At 51.2% G+C, this 18761-nt stretch overlaps 1 protein-coding gene across 2 annotated transcripts in view; it reads right to left on the bottom strand.

The window, feature by feature from the left end:
- The window catches only part of PCSK6 (proprotein convertase subtilisin/kexin type 6), a 179913-nt gene extending 161462 nt beyond the window's left edge, over positions 1-18451 (bottom strand). For both annotated transcript variants that reach the window (XM_040642686.1, XM_040642687.1), the window contains exon 1: positions 18167-18451. In XM_040642686.1, the coding sequence (XP_040498620.1) occupies positions 18167-18451 (285 nt within the window). The remainder of the gene's footprint in view (positions 1-18166) is intronic.
- Positions 18452-18761: the final 310 nt, after the last annotated feature.

The following is an 18761-nucleotide window of genomic DNA, read 5'->3' as shown; positions in this document are numbered from 1 at the left end:
TTTTATTTATCCTCAAGAGAGGATCATTAATTAATTCCAAGCAAAAGGGCCCTCTTTTGCATCAGTGGTGGTGGGCACAAGCCCAGCTGAGCGTGCCAGGAGCTGAGGAGGGCACCTTCCACGTGCTGTGGGCTGCAGGGGCTCCAGGCCAGGCACCTCCCTGGGAGCGAGCCCATGAGCACGGCCTGCAGCCCGGAATGTCCTGGCTTTGTAAACTATGGTTCATTGGCTCTTTCTTTTTTTTTCTTAAGATTTTATTTACTTATTTGAGAGAGTGAGATCACAAGCAGAGAGGAGGGGTAGAGGGAGAGGCAGACTCCCTGCTGAGCAGGGAGCCCAATGCAGGACTTGATCCCAGGACCCCGGGATCATGACCTGAGCCAAAGGCAGATGTTTAACCAACGGAGCCACCCAAGCGCCCCTCATTGGCTCTTTCTTAGCTTGGCTTAACTTCTGCCCTTCCCATCCTAAACTTTTCCCATCAGTGCATCTTCTCCCCCAAAAAAGATGAAAGGTTAAAAGAAGCGCCCTATTTGCAACCTTCTCCAGGTCACCTTTTACTAGCTCTGCCTCCAATGCCTGACATTGAAAGGACATATTATTTCCCTCCCTTTTGGTATTAATAATCACCATGATGATAATATTATTAGCATTAATATGCACTGAGTGTCTGCTTCGGGCCTGGAGTTGTTCCAAGCGTTTGATTGTCGGAGATGCTAACTTCCACTTTTTCAGTAGAAATTGCCGTGGCACAGAGAGGTTGAGTTACTGGCACCTTCTATTCTGTCTTAATGCATTAGATTTTCATCTTAGAGGGTAGTTCTGTTGCTTTCCCTTTTGAGTGTGTGTTTTTCAACTCCTTGCTTTAAGGAATCCTCATTCATTCATCAATCCGTTCATTTGAAACTGCTTGTTTGATTTCAGCCTAATATATGTGGCCGCTTACTTTGTGTCTTGTCCTATTAATGTGTTATCATGGAAATAAAAAATCTCCCATTTTATATGCAGGAAATAAGGCGCAGGCAAATTATCACTATTTACATATTTTATCATATTTGATACATTTTATTTTGCCAACTCCTCTTAACGCATATTAAGTATTTAATTAGTTTTATTTCCTTTTGCAACAATGACATTTTATTTATTTGTCTCTATAATGTAATTAGTGTAATCTCTGTCTTTGTTTTCCCCTTGAGTCAGTTTAACACTTTCTCCTTTTCATTATGAAATATTTTTATGTTTCCTTCCAAGTCCTCTCCTCATCAAGTCCTTCTTTTAATTCACTTTCCCTGTACCGTGTGCTTGAAGATGATTTTATTTCAGAAAAATGTCACATCTTCCTCTCGGTACCGAGACTCTTCTCATTTTACCATTGTTCCCTATTTTAGCTTAACGTCCTTTCATTCCTATTATGTGTTACGTGTTCCAAGTTTTATATTCCTCTGGCATTCATTTTAATAGAATTAGGAGAATCTATAAATAAAAGCAGCTTCTTAGAATAATGCTTTCATTCTTCTCCTGCTCTCTCCCTACCCCCACTCCTCACACGTGCCCTAAATTTACCAGGAGCTTCCTCTAACAGAGGTTCTCCTGAAACAGAACCCGATGGCTGTGTCTCTGCTGCACCTGGTCCGGGACAAGTCCTGGGGAGCACAGGGGCCAGGGGCCAGCTTTGGACACCCATCCATGAGGACTCTGTACGCAACGGCTGCTAACTCCCGCTCTTCTGTTCGACAACACGAGGGAGGCTGAAAATTCTACATAAAGTCAATAATTCAAATCCCGGAACTAGAAAAACACTGCAGAGCAAGACGAGAAGATAATTAGCAGGCAAGCAACCCATTCGACCATGGCCGTGCCAGGGGTATCTGCTGTGGGCTTATCTTTCCTCTGCAGGAAGGTCCTTAAACTGCAGGACTCCACTCATTTACATTTACTGGGATGCTTCTCCCCAGGGCTGAATCCTTCTGTCCCTGTAAAACGAACAAGCTAGGAGTTCAGGGAGCCACAGTAATCCTTGCAGATGCCTATGCCTCCCCCCTCCCCCAAGTCACATTCCATGGGGCTTTCTTTGATGACCTCCTTTGCCCCGTTAAATCTCTAGGCTTTTAATCCTCATCCCCAAACACAAATTTTAAGTATGTCTCCAAGGACAGATTTCTCCCAAATCCAACCTATCCCACCACTACCCTAGGAATCTTTTTCTCCCAACATTTGCTTCTACAATTTTTCAAGCATAGAGCAGAGGAGAAAGAATTGTACAGCAAACACCCACATACACAGCACCTTGATTCTGTCATTAACGTAATTACTGCAATTACTCTATCACATTTCTCTTCATCTATCCATGTCTCTCTCTCCATCCATCCATCCGTCTTACTTCTGGTGCGTTCCAAAGTAAATTGCAGTATCAGTATACTTCTCTCCTAAAGACTTCAACATACACATCATTACGGAGGGTTCAATATTTGCTTATGGTTTTCCTCTTTGAAGTAAAAGTGACATATGATGAAATGAACAAACGCTCATTGTACATTTGTTGAGTTTTGCTAAATGTTTATACCTATGTAACTCAGAGCCCTAGCAAGATACACAACTTGGCCAGCACCCCAGAAAGCTTCCCCATGCACCTTCCCAGACCATCTCCACCCTACAGGTTAGTTTTTTATTCCATTACAGATGGGTTTTGCCTGTTCTAGGACTTCCTGTAAATGGAATCAGATCACTCTTTGGTGCACGGTTTCTTTTATTCTGTATTATGTCTATGAGCTTGTCCCTGCTGCTTGTCTGCTCCTCTTTCTTGCTGAGTAAAGAGGGCCCAGTACATGAATATGTCACATTTATTTATCCATTCTCCTACTGATGGACCTAAAGATCTTAAAAAATTATGGCAAGCAAGCTGAATGTTCCAGGGAACCTCATAATCCTCTGGGGGGAAAAAAGCCCAACAGACACAGTACCTCGGATTACGGAGAAACTTTGGACAGGGGGACAGGCAGACCAGGGACACGCTTGGGTCAATGGAAGCACCTGCTGGTGTGATGTTCTTACCAAAGCACCATGACCCGCCAGGAAAGCCACAGCAACGGCTCCTCCTGGCCACAGGAAGGCCTGGCCGTAGCAGTCAACACACTGTCCACTGCTATGGAAAGCGGATGTAGAAATCAAACTGGGCTCAACTAAGGAACCTCCCCAAAAAGACCTCAGGACAAGGACACACCATTTGAGATGGACCTGTCAGGTTTAGCAAGATGGCTGCTCCCACCCAGTGGCACCCATCATCCCTATGATCTTTGAGCATCACCTTTGTGCCCACCGCGCCAGCAGAAACACAGCCCTACCTTAAGACTTGCAATTCCATTCATGCAAGCTGACCACACGATTCAAATAAAATCTAGACACCGAGGGGAGAAAAGTGGTGGCGAGTGCACACACAGGTTCCCCCGGGGTTTGGGGGGGAGAAAGATCTCTTGGTGGCAGCACCTGGTTACTGAAAGGCTCCCCCAAGGAGGTCAGTGTGCAGGAGCAACGCAGGGAGGATGCTGAGTGGCTGCCAGCAGGAAGACGAACCCAGGCTGGCATAGCCATGGGCACAGACCAAGTACAAAGCCCTGTAAGTGACTAACTTCAGGAAAGGAACCAAGTGCTGGAAAGTAAAACCAACCTTCAGGAACGCAAACAAATTGGCTTGAAGACAGGCTTTTCTGCAGTTTGAGGGCAGCCACTGAACTTCTGACACGAGAAGAAAATAGAACCATATCCAGCGCTCTCCGTGAATGAATATCAAAAGGGAAAAGCAGAAAGATTCTCCTAGTTAGGCTTTGGATAGGTACCTATCTAGAATAGGAGCGCCTTTAAGACACGGCTCACCGTTACGTGGGTGCCCCCCCCTTCCCCAGCCACAAGAGCCTTATAAAGACAGTTAGAGGCTTCTAGAGTTAGGATTTCTGTCTACCTCTGGGCGGTTGTCTGGATTTAAAGACTAGTATGAGAAGGAATCAGTTTGGTTTCACAATGTTCCTGGTGTGGCCAGATATCAGAGGAAACTAGAAAACCACATTCCTTGCAAAAGTAAATCCCACCCACCCCCACCTCCCCACCCCCGGCCCCCGGCCCCGCAAAAATAATCCTAGAAAGTACGAACAAGTTCATTTTGTATGAGAACACGAAACTGCAGGAACAGAACACATTCACTCTCACAAATGAGCTTTTGCATCTTGCACTAAAAAAAAGGGGGGGGTGTGAGGGTCTTGAATTGGCAAAGTTGTGGTACATAAACTTGTTTAAGCCACTGAAACAAATCCTGCTTCTTGTTCGTGGCTAATAGTGTCATATTCCTGCAAATGAGAAATTAAGCAACGTGTGTTAAAAAGACTGTTAATGAGCTCAGTCGTGAACAGTTACTTTGATAGCAGGATAGAAATAAGGTTTCTTTTCTTTTTTACAGAAATTAGCTTTATCAAGGAGAAACACATATAAGGGGATTTTTTTGTTTGTTTGTTTGTTTGTTCAAGCTTTAAAAAACAGCAGAAGATCAAGATGTGTGTTAGACCGAGGGCCATGATGGCCAGAAGAAGACTTATTTCTCCGTGCTCAAGTCTGTCCTCAGACAGACACACATTTCTAAATAAACTCCGCCTGGAACAAGGAGGCAAGGATCCAGGTACATGGGGTCTAACAGCAACAAAACCACACGCTTCTGCTTGTGACCGTCCTAGAGGACACGTGGCAAGCTAAATCTGGCGCTGAGGCACACAGCACCGGAGGCGAACAGCCTGGCGCATCTCTGCAACTCGCTACCTTGCACGGGGCCAGGCTTGGAGCCAGCACCCAATAAATGCTGCTCGATAAAAGAAGTGGCGAATGGATTCCTCTGCCCTTTGAAGGCATCAGAGTGCTTGCTGAGCTCTTGCTATGCCCCCCTCCCCGTTTTTTTCTCTCCTTATCCTTACTGTTGGTTAGTGTCCCTTCTCTGCCTTGCCCGGTGCCCTTCCAGCAACCCCACCTGTGCCACACTTCCGGAGCGTCTGGCCGGGGGGCTGAGCCAGACAGAGCCTGCCTCCTGGGCAGTGGCAGCTCAGCTCCTAACAACAGGGGTTCACTAGCCTGTTTTCTCCCTTGGTCCCTTCAGTTCAAGGTGAGTAATGCCCCCCCCCCCCACCGTGGCTGCTGGTCTCCAGGTGCCTCAACACCTTTTGTTGGTTCCCGGATCCCCATTCACACCTCGATGACTAGCCCCTTATGAGACTCTCTACTAAGCCAACCGAGGTGAGCTGTTTTCCAACAGGATGCAAATTGATGCGCTTGGTCAGGACCCACCTGTAAAAACACCACTCCTTGTTTGTCCCTCTGTAAAAATGCAGCGAGCCCTCCCGAGGTGTGGCTCAAAGCCTTCCCTGAACTTTCCAGGTGAAAAGCAGCTCTACTCTCTATTATCCTAAAGCATCTGGCTCCCGTCTCTCCATTTATTTCACTATTCCTCATTCAAGTGCCTGTCTGTCGTAGGTAAGGATCCCGACTGAACAAATTATAATCATTGAATTACACCAAGTGACGAGCCCAAAGCCTTGCAAACAAATGGAATTTCAGGTTTTACTTCCGAAAACAAGGAAGCAAAACCCTCTGAACAGTGTTCAAAAGGAAAGTGACAGATGGGAGAAATATCTGCAATGTATTTACAAACAGGAGATTAATATCCACACTATAGAGACAGCACCCACAAATCACTAAGATAAAAGAAAAATAACCCAATTGAAAAATGGGCAAAGAATGAAAATAAGCAATTCAGAGGAGAATTAAAATGACTAATAACTTTATGAAAAGGCATTTAACAGGAATCAGAAGAAAGCAAATTAAAACAACCACGAGTTCTCATTTCCACCTGGAGGAACTGGCAAATACTACGACAATTGATCATTTCCACCCAAGATGCTGAGGACGCACACCCCCACCCTGTGCACTGCTGGGGGCGGGGTTGGTTGGCGCCGCCCGCCTGGAGAGGCACCTGCCAATGTCTAACACCACGTAACACGCAGACGCACTTTGCCTCGGCAGTTCCCCAATCTCTGGAGCCACATCATCTCGGCTCAAATCTTGACTTCCATGATGTGTAACCATGGACGAGTTATTTAACCTCTCTGTGCCTTGGTTTCTTCATCTGTAAGATGGGGATAATGACAGCACCTATTTCATAGTGTTTCTAAGATTAAATGAGTCAATACCAGGAAAACACTTGGAAAATTACCTGGCACATAAAAAGGGCCAGATAGGTGTCCGTGATCAGTACTTATTGTTCTAACTATTATTTGGGTTTGTTATTATATACCATACAGAAATTTTCATACATGGGCGCAGAGAGGCATGAATAAGGATGGTCACCACAATGTTGTTTATAATACCAAAAACAGAACAAAACAAAACTGGAGGCGAATCAATGAATGTTAATAGGTTAATGATGTAACAATGTCACACCGGTAAAATAGCTTAAAACTCTTTTGAAATAATGGAGTAGATCTCTGCGTACTAGAGTGAAAAGCTTTCCAGGATCTATGGTTAGGCTTAAGAAGAGTTAGGTGCAGAAAAACACGTTTATCATGATTCCATTAATATAAAACAATAAAACCTTCACATATACGTGTGTTTCTGAAACATTCGTATGCGAAAGCGTGGTGGCATCTGGGGGAAGAAGGGAATTGGAGATGGGACAAGGGGAAGACTTTGGGGTTTTGCTCTTTACACATCTGCACTGCCTGAATCCTTCACAATGGGAGACTATGTAATACACATGTGACTAAAATAAGAAGAAAGTGTTCAATAAAAACCTTGTGAGTTGAACAAATAGTATCGAGTCCTGGGCCCTCTGCAAGGCCAGTGAGGTGGGATGGGGGGACACAGGGAAATGTGATGGGCCGCTGTGTCCGGGGTGCCAGGCACGTCAGTGGGAGATGAGGTGGTGGCAGAACCCCTTCCGCCTCCCTGCACGGTGCTCACATTCCAGACCCGACTCTCCAATGAGTTGCAAAGAATCCACTGACTTAAAATGTGAGGGGAAAGATGAAGTACGTACGGGCCAGCTCAGCAGCCATTAAAAATTACACCATGGAGGGGGTGCCTGGGTGGCTCAGTTGGTTAGGTGTCTGACTGGCTCAGGTCATGATCTCAAGGCGCTGGGATTGAGCCCTGAATCGGGCTCCCTGCTCAGCATGGAGTCTATGTCTCCCTCTCCCTCTGCCCCTCACCCCTGCTCGTGTTCCCTCTCTCAAATAAATAAAATCTAAAAAAAATATATTCTACCATAGAGTAAGTAACTCTAGGCTTGGGAGGTGCAAGGTGCCAAACTGTACACTCCCATTTGTAGAAGACATTCATGGATGTGTGAGTGTGTGTGCACACACACATACACATATGTGCACATTCATATACAGATATATGCATGCACACATGTGCTTGCACACACACGTGCATACATGCACACACACACACGTGCATATATGCAGTTTAAAAACAAAAATAATGAAAGGACATGGTCCAAAACATTAACGGTGATTATTTTTGGGTGGAAGGATTATAAATGATTTTTGGAGTTCTCTTTGTTCTTTTTCATGTTTTCCAAATATTCTACCTACATGTACTCCTCTTATATAATACCAAGAAAATTTAAGTAATGACACAATTTTATAACTGGGCTGTGTCACCCTCTGCGTATCCTTGGGCCCTCATTAAGCCCCTTCTTTCCTCATGGGGTTCCAGCTTTCTTGTCAGAGATCTGATTCCACAGTGTTCCACTCTCCTCCCGGGGTGGGAAACACGAGTCTCTGGTAGGTTGCAGGGACGGTGTCCGAGGACAGTTCTCTGCCCTTGAGACTCCTGGACTCCAGAGTCAAGAATGCTATGGGCAGCCTTCACTCCTGCAGAGATAAACGTTTGAAGTGAAGCCCCGGGCCAGAGACTTGATGAGAAGGGAGGGTCCTTTCTGATGGGACTGCGCAGACACCTCCCCAGGGCGCCCCTTCTAGCTCAGCGCTCCATCTGCCTGCACCTACGTGTTGGAGAGCCCCCACCTCAAGGCCTGTGGCCAGCTCAGGTGCCGCCGGCTCTCGGCAGCCTTTCCTAGCATGGACACGGGCACTGTCTGTGAGCAAGGCCCGGAATCGAAGTGGTCCAAGTTGAAAGCCTTGCTCTGAAATTTGCTAAAGCTGCAGTAAGTCACTCAATCAGCTCGGAGCCTCCGTTGGCTTATCTGGGCCATTCCTAGGGCATTGGGGTGACGATCAGAGCAGCGCTTCCTCATCGGTAGGGTCCATAACGTAGGAGTTGGCTGGTGGTAGTCGTGTTGGAAGTACTGGAACACAGTGACTCTGTTATAACCCTCCTAATGAAACACAGCCACCAGGTGTATCTGGGAGGTGGTGTGGGGGCCGTGAGTGGGACAAGGGCCTGTGAATGCAGAGATGAACAAAGATGAGGACCACGGGGCGCTCCCATGCTGTGTCTGCACATGTGGTAGGTGGCAGGGGTCCAGCTGAGACCCTCCGTGGAGCTCTGAGAACACGGTGCTCAGGCCTGTCAGGCAGCAGACGGGTCAGGAAACACCACTTTGACTAATTCTGAAGAGCAGCGTTCTCCAGGTGGACCATACCGGGAGTGGGCCCCCAGGTTAGAAAGACTGCAACAAATAGCAGGTGCAAAAGAAAGAGAAAAGTATAGGGGAAGTTTCCAGAATGGCAAAGGAGTGGCTGGAGCACTTGGCAATAGGGAAGGGTTCTGGGTCGAGGCCAGAGTGGACAGGGCCATGGCCAGTGGATGCGTCCCAGTTTCCAGCTCGGAGGACAGAGGATGAGAAAGGGCGAGCCTTCTCCCGGCCAGGGAAACTGCGGGCCCATCCCTGACAAGAGGGTAGCCCCACCAGCCCCTCTGTCCACCCTCCCAGACAGACTGCCCACCCTGAAGAGTCTGACAAGATCACCGGTGTGGACTCGCTCCCCGCCCTCCTGGGCAACAAGGAGGTTCTGGTTGAATGAACACAGGAGATCATGTCTGAGAGGTGTCGACACAAGGGTTTGAAAATCAAGGGCCCTTCCAAAACCCCGCCTGCCTCCGTGGGACACAGATTATCTACCCCTGTGGCAAATGCAGTCTGGCATGCGGGAGCCTGAGCCAGTTGGGCTGTTTCTCCCCACTGAGAAGTCGGATTCACCCAACAAGGACTCTGTAAGTGACTGATGTCAGCCAGTGACAGCAGTTCAAAGGCCCCAAGGAGGGGTAGGAAGCCGAAGCTGCCGGCCACTTTCTAGCCCTGATTCTGCGAGCAGGTCGTATGCTGTTGGGGGTGGGGGGGGGCATGGGGCCAGAGGCTGTTGGGCCCTGCAGGGAGCATGGTTAGTCTGCACCCAAGCAACCAAAGGAGAGACAATGAGACTGTTTCTTCCTCTCAGCAGTGGTACCGTCTTGACACTAAGGGCATTGATGGGCTGGTTACCATGGGAACCTGAGCTGCCGAGCCCATCCCGTGGAGCATGAGGCTGCCTTCCAACGGCTGATGGGTATTCATCCCTGTTCTTCCCCGCGCGGGACAGAGGGCCTTGTGCCTGTCGCCGGGTCTTCAAAATCCTCCAACAGCAGAGGCGCCAGGACATCGGGAAGATCTGGGATCGGATGGGATGACAGGCCCCGTCGGGTCTGCACCAGCCATGGTGGGCTCCAGGCCATGGCTGGGCCTTGCTCCCCTTGCCGCTGACCTGACCTGGAAGCAAACTAGAGCATTGCACAGAGGGTCGTCCCAGGGCACAAACACAAGCTCAAACCCAGGAGCGGCCCGTTTGCTGGGTGACTCCAAAAAGAAAGGGATTAAACTTTAAAAAGTGTGGGTGGCGATGGCTCAGCCAACTGATGTGGAGACATAGGAGGCGACCTTGCTCCTTCACCAGCGCTCACCACCTCCTCCACCGAGAGGTTCTTGCGAGGCAGAAGCCACATCTCTTATCTCTGAGGGGCCGGCACCAATGACAGCACGCAGCAAACTCTGAGTAAATGAGGGCATGTGCTCTGGCCGCCCTGAGTGACCCCTCCGCCATCAGAGAACGGCAGGGGCGGAACTGATCTTTGACCGCAGCCTGGAGGACCGGCTGCGGATTGACTTACCGGGAAGCCCAGAGCCCAGGGGCAGAAACAGACAAGCCAGCAGGCGATGTCAGGACGACGGGGCTGGGGAAATCGGGCAGGCCTGCAGATGGCTGGGAAGGACGAGGGGCTAACCAGGGGGTGGGAAAGCCATCCTAGGTAGAAAGAACGTGTAAGGAAGCCTGAATGGAAGCAGGAGCATGAAGTGGTTCGGCAGAACTGGAGCTGCGGGCAGGGCAGAAAGAGGCCGTGTAGCAGGACAGCGGGGGAGAGGTAACAGAGACCCCAGCCTGTGCTGGGCAACAGTGGCAGGAAGGCAGTGGGCCTGAGAGCCATCCAGGAGACCCATGAGACAGGCCAAGATACAGATCAGACGGGAGGCATAGGGGGAGGGGGGGAGGGGGTGGGGAAGGCAGCCTCGAGCTCAGACGCCAGGGTAGATGATCCCTTCTGTGGCCAGGGACCACACAGCGAGGAGAAGGTCTGCAGCAAGGGGTGATCAGTCCGGTTGATAAGGTGCAGAGCTTAAGCAATTACGTGTAGCCTGCATCCTAAAGGACCAAAGGGGCTGGGGCATTTTCTTATTTCCCTCCAAAACGGAGAGGTGTTTCATTTTCTTTTTTTTTTTTAATTTATTTATATGAGAGACAGAGGGCATGAGTGGGGGGAGGGGCAGAGGAAGAGGGAGAAGCAGACTCCCCACTGAGCAGGGAGCCCGATGTGGGGCTCGATTACAGGACCCTGGGATCATGACCTGAGCCAAAGGCAGACGCTTCCCCAACTGAGCCACCCAGGCGCCCGGGGAGATACAAGTTTCAATACTGATGAGAAGGAGCAAGGCCCAACTATTCTGGGTAGAACAATGCAGACATGCAGCACTGTAGGGGTGTGTGGGTGTGTGTGGGTGTGTGTGTGTGTGTGTGGGTGTGTGTGGGTGTGGGTGTGTGTGTGAACCAGATGGAAAGGAGAAACAGTGGCGAGTGGGGTCCACATATGCTCTTTGTCAATGGCAGCAAAGAACTGAAAGGCTTTCTGGCCTGGTGGCTTATCCTTATACGAGAAACAGGGAGGAGGGCCATCTGTCATCACAGTGGAAGGCAGTCAGAGAGGATGGGCTTGGGCCCTGGCCGGTCAGTCACCGGTTTGTGACCTGCACAAGTCAGAACCTAACTGGACCTGAGCTCTCTTCATGGTTCAACAGGCCTGGTGACACTTCTCTCTGCCGGGTTGGTGCAAGGCTCCATTAGCGAGAACACCCAACACAAGAAACATTGGCTTGGGCACCATCACGTGCCTGGGCCTGGTCACTGCCAAGGCCAAGCCACGGTCCGAGAGCCAGAAGGGAGAGAGAGGCAGTCACGATAAATATCACTCAGAAGCCATCAGCGTGCTGGGGTCTGGGAGAAGGAGGGGGAGACACGCCAGCCACGTGGCCTGGGCTGTGGAAGATCAGAGAACTACGTTTTAGAGGCAAAGTCTGAGCAGAGGCTCAGAGACTCAAAAGAGACGAGGATGTTCCCCAGTGTGTGAACCGTCTTTTGTGGCCCTGTTTGTGAACCTCGAGGTTCTTCTCCGATGGGGCTCTCCACCCCGTGCACTGCTGTTTCTCATGTTCGTCCTGGGCTTCTGCCTAGAGAAACCCAAACTCTTCCAGGCGACCAGTCAGCTGAGCCGTCCCCTCTGGCCTGATTCTGAGTCTCCTCCTGGCCACCTGGCTCCATGCACGGTCACTCAGCCCCAGGAACCTCTCCACCACAGCCCCGGGGACTTACGAGGGCAGGCCACTCAACTAAACCCTGTCCACTGAAAACTGTCACCATCTGAAGAAAGATGTCAAATGCCAGCGTATGAGGCCACAAGCTTCGCAACCCCAGTCTCGTCGGTACCCACCCACCTCACACCCAGAAACTCTCCCGTTCTGCTCCCAGGGCCAGTTGTGCGCGTGGCTCTTGGCTCAGAGCGTACATGTAAGACAGCCTCAGACCGAAAATCAAAACCAGATAACTAGGTCACAGGTGACTGCTCTTCCGGGCCTCCCCTTGTCCACCTCGAGCTCCCAACACTCGGGTCGAAACGAATCCTGACCCATTATTTTAACACCTGGCTAAAGCTTCCGCTTGTGTTTTTTACCCTAAGAGCAAGCCGTCTGCAGCATGCCAGTGCTCCTCTGTTGACAAGCGAAGTATGCAGGCCCACCTGAAATTCTGGGCCAGGTACGTCCCTCTCGGTAGCTATTTTAAGCAAAACTATTTAAGGCAAGTTCAAAATCATTTAAGGCTCTTAGATCTTTTAGGGGCCCTGGCAGCCCGCCTGACTTTTTACGTTCAGACTCAGAACCAACAAATTAGCTCAATACCCCAGGCAAAGCAAAAATGCAAGGGAAAGTATGGTGTCTAAGCGCCACTTTTAAGATAAACATCACTTCCAAAAGCTACAGATGCTGAGATGTCGTGATTTGGTTTGTGAGAATTTCTTACTGCCATTCTTTTCACATGGACAACGTGTCTGTTCTTGGGAGTCATCAGTGTCGAAGGCTGCAACGTACCTAGGTTAGGTGAGGCCCGTGTGGGCCCCAAGATGCTTTGAAGGACAGAGAAGCCTGGGAGGAGAACAGGGTTCCAGCGCTCTGGGTGTGGCTCCGTCCAAACAGCCCTGTGATCCCAGCCAGGCCTGCCGGTTCCCCAGGTCACCAACTGCTTGACAAGCAGACAGGCCCTGTGCAGGGGGTTTAAAGCAGGGGCTTCTCGCCCCAGGCCCACAGGCACCTGTGTGCCCACAGACAGGCTTCGGATGATCCAGGAACACCAGGACGTGTGCATATCATGTGCATTTTTCTTTTCTTTTTTTCCCCTCGCACATGTCACATGTATCTACGTATACGTGTGTGTATGTGTGTAGCTGTACATGTGTGTGTGCTGGCATACATGCACTCGTGTACGTGTCACCACATAAATTTTGTCACCCTATAAATTTTGATAGAAGAGCACAGAATGCTTAGACACATTTTGTACATCATTTGCATGTTACATACACCCATGTACCTATCTATGTAAATTACGAATTAGAACACCGCAGAGAGTTTCTTCCTTCCTCTGCCAGCGCCTTCCCCCTCCCTCCCTTCTTAGAGGCTGCTACCAACCTGAACTTGATGTGGATGCCGCCTACATGTGTAAGCGTTCATAAATAATATAGAATCACTTAGTGTGTTGTGTTTAAAGTTTACATAAATCCTACCGCACCGAGCATCTGCAACGTGCCTTTTCACTCGCCATCATTTTTGCGATTTATCTATGTAGATACCTGTCTGGTTAATGCCTTTCTAACTACCGTCTAGCATTCCATCAGTGACCATTTTGACTTCATTCTCCATTCTTCTACTCACGGATATTTAGGCTGTGTTTCCCTTCATTTACAAAATGCCTCTGGGACAGCACTTTGCAAGGCCCCTTGTGCCCTTGTGCCAGATCTCTCTAGTGGAAGTCCAGAGGTGAAGGCTCTGGTACAATTCCACCTCACTGCCAAGGGCCCAACTGCTCTCCGAGGTAGTTCTACTGATTTCCACTTCCACCAGCAGCACCGGGCAGCTCCGTGGTTCCACATCCTGCCAACGCTTGATACAAGCCCTTCTCCACGTCTGCCAATCCGATGGCGTGAAGCGGGCTCTCTCGTTGCTGCCTCGGGCTGTGTTGTCCCCATAACTCCCAGGGAGGCTGAGTGGCTTTTCTCAAGTTTCCTGGCCACTTGACATCCCTCTCCCAGCTTCTTCCCCCTCCCTCCTCAGAGGCTTCCCCTTCTTCCTCAAGTTCAGGCTACCTGAACTTGAGCTGGATGCTTCACACGGGGCTTTGACTCTCCTATGCACGCACTTCTCCATTTTTCTACCTGGCATTTCTCTTTTCCTTACTGATTTATTTGATTGCTTTTTATTTTATTATTTTTAAGATTTTATTTATTTATTTGAGAGTGAGAGAGAGTGAGTGAGAGAGAGAGCACAAGCTGGAGGGGGGAGGAGAGGGATAAACAGACACCCCCCCCCAGCAGGGAGCCCAATGCGGGGCTCAATACCAGGACCCTAGGATCATGACCTGAGCCAAAGGCAGGACGCTTCACCAACTGAGCCACTCAGGTGCCCTGATTTGTAGCTTTTTAGATAATCTGTGCACTAACCTGTGTGTTATATGCCACAGATACTTATTCTAGTCTATTATGTGCTTTTAAATTCTGTTATGATGTGTTTGTTATATAGAATCTTCATGGATCTATCTCTCCCTTTATTGGTTCTTTTCGTGTCTTGTTTAAGAAATCCTTTCCTGTCACAACATCATAAAGGTATTCCACTCCGGTTATTTCTAGCTGGAATTTATTGCTGGGTAGTGTGAGGTGAGGTCAGGATCCGATTGTTTTCCCGAGTCAATCCTCTCGGCGCCGTTGATTGAAATGCCCATCCCTTCCTATCCATCTGTAACACTTCTGTTCGCACGTACGAGTTCCCACACCTGCCCGGGTTTAAGTCAAATCCATTGTTTGGAGGGGACCATCCCCGGGGCCAATGTCCGACTGTCCTGATCACCCCAGCTTCATGGGAAATTTTGCTCTCTGGCAGAGCACATCCCTGCTTTTCCCCCCTTCTCAGAGTCATCTCAGGCATTCTGGGAACTTACTCTTCCATGTGAATTTTAGAATACGTTTGTGTGATTTCATATCCCATATAAAACCCTGTTGGCATGTCAACTAAATTACATTGAATTTAGAGATTAAGGGGGGGGCATGTGATAATCAGCCCTCCCATCCATGCACATGACTTATCCCTCCATTATTCAGGCCTTTTCTTTAATACATCTTTCAAATATTTTATAATCTGCTGGTAAGTTTCACATTTTTTTCAAAAGTGTATTCCTAGGTATCTAACGGCTTTTATTCTACAGTGTATTATCATTTCTTTTATCTTCTCAGATGCTGCTCTTGGATAGGCTGCTACTGTCGATCAAGCACCCTTCTCAGTTCTATGACTACTTATAATAGTCTCTAGGTTCTCTTGGATTATTCACGTAGTTATGCCATCTGTCAATAATGACATTTGATTCTTCCAAACTCTCCCTTCTTCCTTCCTTCTTTCTTCTTCCTTTCTTTCTTTTCCTTCTGTCCTTCCTTTATTCTTTTCTTTTCTTTTTTCTTTCTTTCTTTCTTTCTTTCTTTCTTTCTTCTTTCTTTCTTTCTTTCTTTCTTTCACATTGTGGTGCATTATCTGGGACTCAAGAATCATGATGAATAAAGGAGTAAAAAAAGAGGTTAAGTTTGTCTGGTTCCTAAAGATGCATATTTTTCAAAGGAGAAGATCCAGAGTCATGATCAATCTGAAAGGCTTCCATGCTCAAGAAAGGTGAATCACCACCCATCTCTACTTTTGCACCATGTTAAATACATGGAATGGGGTTGTTAGTTGCATGAAAGGGAGTAACACATTTGAGCCAGAAGTTAGAGCATCGCAAAGACCCACGAGAAAAGCAGGGCCGTAAGTCAGGGCAGGTACTGGGCATAACACTAAATGCCCGGTAAGGGTTTGGGGAAAGAGTCACACAAAGGACACTGAGACCAGAGAACGTCGCAGGAGACAAAGAGCAGGGAGCATAATTGTCAGAGGCGACACGCACTGTGTAGACACGAACAGCTTCCATGCCTTGCTTCCCCTCAGTCGCCTTATCCATAAATCAAAGCTAATAATATCTACAACTTATTTATGAGTCACAAATTCTCCTGGCTGAAAAAGGCAAATAAGGTTTTTAAAGAGTTCTTATTTAGCAGGTAGAGGGTGGAATGCTCCAGGCCGTTTCCACATTAGCAGTTCACTTGGGGGAGGGAGGGAGAAAAGCTGGTTTTGGAATAAAGAGTAATAGGCTCTCCTTGAGTAATCTCTCACACACGCCTCTGAGACTGGCCGGATCCCCAACCAACTAATCCCCTCCATTTGCAAAGGTCTCCAGAGGGGCACCCCCACCCCCAGCACCCTGCCTCCCAAGCCGAGCGACCAAGCTACGTGCAGTCCACCCTGGCTGCAATGGACAGGGCTGGGGAGACATTGAGTGACTCCCCCAGAATGTCCCAGGTCGGGGCAGGTACATACCTGAAGGAACCTTCCCCACAGGCAAAATGAGAACAGCAGACTTTGCGTATGAAATTCAACTCGGGCGAGTCTGACAGAAGTTGTTTCAAAGCCCTGGCATTTTTGATTCTGGTGGACAGGAACTGTGAGGGGGAATCACTGTGTGTGCCACTCACGGCAATGTCCGGGAGCCTCACAGCTCAACTTCAGGTCCCCCCTGCTCCTTTAATTATAGGAGCCAGAAACCCAGGCACTTTGTAATTTACCAGGCAGCTTAAGAGTCACTTTTAGCTGAAGACAAATGGCCAGGCCACCTGGGCAGAGCAGTGAAGTGTAGCAGGAGCTGGGGCCCCGAGCAATGAATGGGGATGGAACCCTGAGGACCACCTTCCTTGGTCTGAACCATCAGCCAGCGAGACTGAGGAACCACAGGCAGAAACAAAGCCAGTGCTGCCAAAAGGCAAACACTTCAATCACAGGATGTTTGAAGATACCTGAGCAGTCAATAGAGATAGATAGATCTAGATACACAAAAGATAGGATGCCGTGCTCCCAGACACACTCAGACCTGCCGTGTGAAGTACAGGGCAAGCAGCAGAATCTGCTTTTCCAGAAGGCCGCCCATTTCACATTAGCAGCGTCTGTGCGGGACTTAAGACGCAGAAGAAATGTCATTTACATTAGGGCCACACCACACTTTGGTGGCTTCCATCACAGATAATGATGAAACTAAATTTAACACCGCCTGGCACCAGAGTTTGAGTTACGAGCTGGCACTTCCCTGTCTTTTCACTCGATCCTCAAAGTGTATAGTTTGTAGGAGGTTGGCTAACTGCACCGAAAGGTCCCCTGGTGGGACAGCACATTTCAGTCCCTGCAGCCCCTCCTCCACGGGCCATAAATCAACCCCTTGCCCCACGGCCACTCTGGTGGCCTTGGGGCAAGGAAAAGGGATATGCCTAGGTGGTCCTTTGGAGTTATGCCACCTTTGGGCCCAGGGCTTGTCCTCTCCTGCTAACCCAGTAATAGCGACAGCGACAGCCCAGGCCGTGGGAGGACTCTGGGCTCACTGACCAGGGTCAAGCCCTGGCCCCGGGTTTTGCTGCCAGCCAACACTGGATCTTCCCAACAACTGCAGCCAGTACACAATGACACCGCCCCTACAGATGAAGAGGATGGGGAAGTGACTTGCCTAAGGTCCTACAGCTAGTATGGGGAGAGCTGCTATTGGAACAGCGACAGAAGCCTACAAACAAAGCAAATTCCAGGGGCCTGGAGGAGTTTGCAACGCAGGACCCCCCCCCCCTTCCCCCAGCCCCCTGCCGAGTCCTGAGCTGCCGGTAAAGCCTCTGACGGCTGCTTCCAGGCTCCGGCACCGGCCGCCCTCCCTCCCCTCCGGGAGCCGCGGACGCCGCCGAGAGAGCACGGGACACCAAGACTCTGGGCCATGCGCCTGTCACCGCCGAGCCGCGGCGGGCCGCCCTGGCGCGCGCTCAGGGTCTCGGGCCCCGCGCCGCCCGTCGAGGGCAGCGGGGTCGGCGTGGCGGAGCCAGGGCTCCGCGGCCAGTGAGAGCCTGGTGGACACTGAGGACAGCGCCCGCGGACAGAGCGCGGCGCCCGCGACTGGCTCCCTCTCCCGCCCCGCCGGGCAGGTGCCCGCGCCCGGCCCCTCGGCCCGCGGAACTGCACCCCCGGGCTCGCCAGGCCTGCGTGGGCGCCCCTGCGGGCCACCCGGTGGGCCCCGCCGAGCGTCCCGGGCGCCGCGTCCCCCGGCGACTCCCTGCAGGGCGCGCCGGCCGCCCCCCGACCGCTAGGGGCGAGCCGTTCGGGACCCTTGCCCAGCACGCGCGGCCGCGGCGGCGCCGGGAGCCGGAAGGAGGCGCCCCCTCGCGCCGTGCCCACCGGCGGCCGGGAAAGTTTTGGGCGCGCGGGACCGGCCGCACTCACCTGGCCCAAGTTGAGGTAGCCGTGCGCCGCGGCCACGCGGTCCGCCGCGGCCGGGCCGCCCAGCACTTGCACTGCCCAGTGGTTGGTGTAGACGGGGCGCGGCGGCGGCGGCGGCGCGGAGCAGGCGGCGGGCAGCGCGAGCAGCAGCAGCCAGCGCCAGCGCCAGGGGCGCGGCGCGAGCGGCCGGAGCCGGGCCAGCTCGGCGCCCCCCGCGCCCGCGTCCGCGGCGGCGGCGACTGCCCGGGGCGGCGGCCGGGGGCCCGAGCGGCGGCGCGCGGGAGGCATGGCAGCGGAGGCTCGCGGGCGGCGCCTGGCGGCGAGTGCGCCGGGTGGGGTGCTCTTTAGTAGCGCCCGCGGCGGGGAAGCGCCGCCGCCGCCGCTGCGGGCGGGAGCGAGGGAGGAGGAGGCGGCCGCGGCGCGTTCCCGCCCGCGCGGCCCGGTGGCGCCCCTGCGCCCGCGCTCGTGCGGCCCGCACCGGGACGGGCGCAAGCCGCGGGCCGGGCGGCGCGGGAGGCCCGAAACGCCCCCCACCGGGGAACTTCTCGCGGACTTTTGGGGCTCTCGGGACAGACAGGCCAGGGCGGCCCCGAGCGGC

Source organism: Ursus maritimus, unplaced genomic scaffold (assembly GCF_017311325.1).
Source record: "Ursus maritimus isolate PB19 unplaced genomic scaffold, ASM1731132v1 scaffold_27, whole genome shotgun sequence".
Classification (NCBI taxonomy): Eukaryota; Metazoa; Chordata; class Mammalia; order Carnivora; family Ursidae; genus Ursus; species Ursus maritimus.
This window is presented reverse-complemented; position numbering and strand designations above follow the sequence as displayed.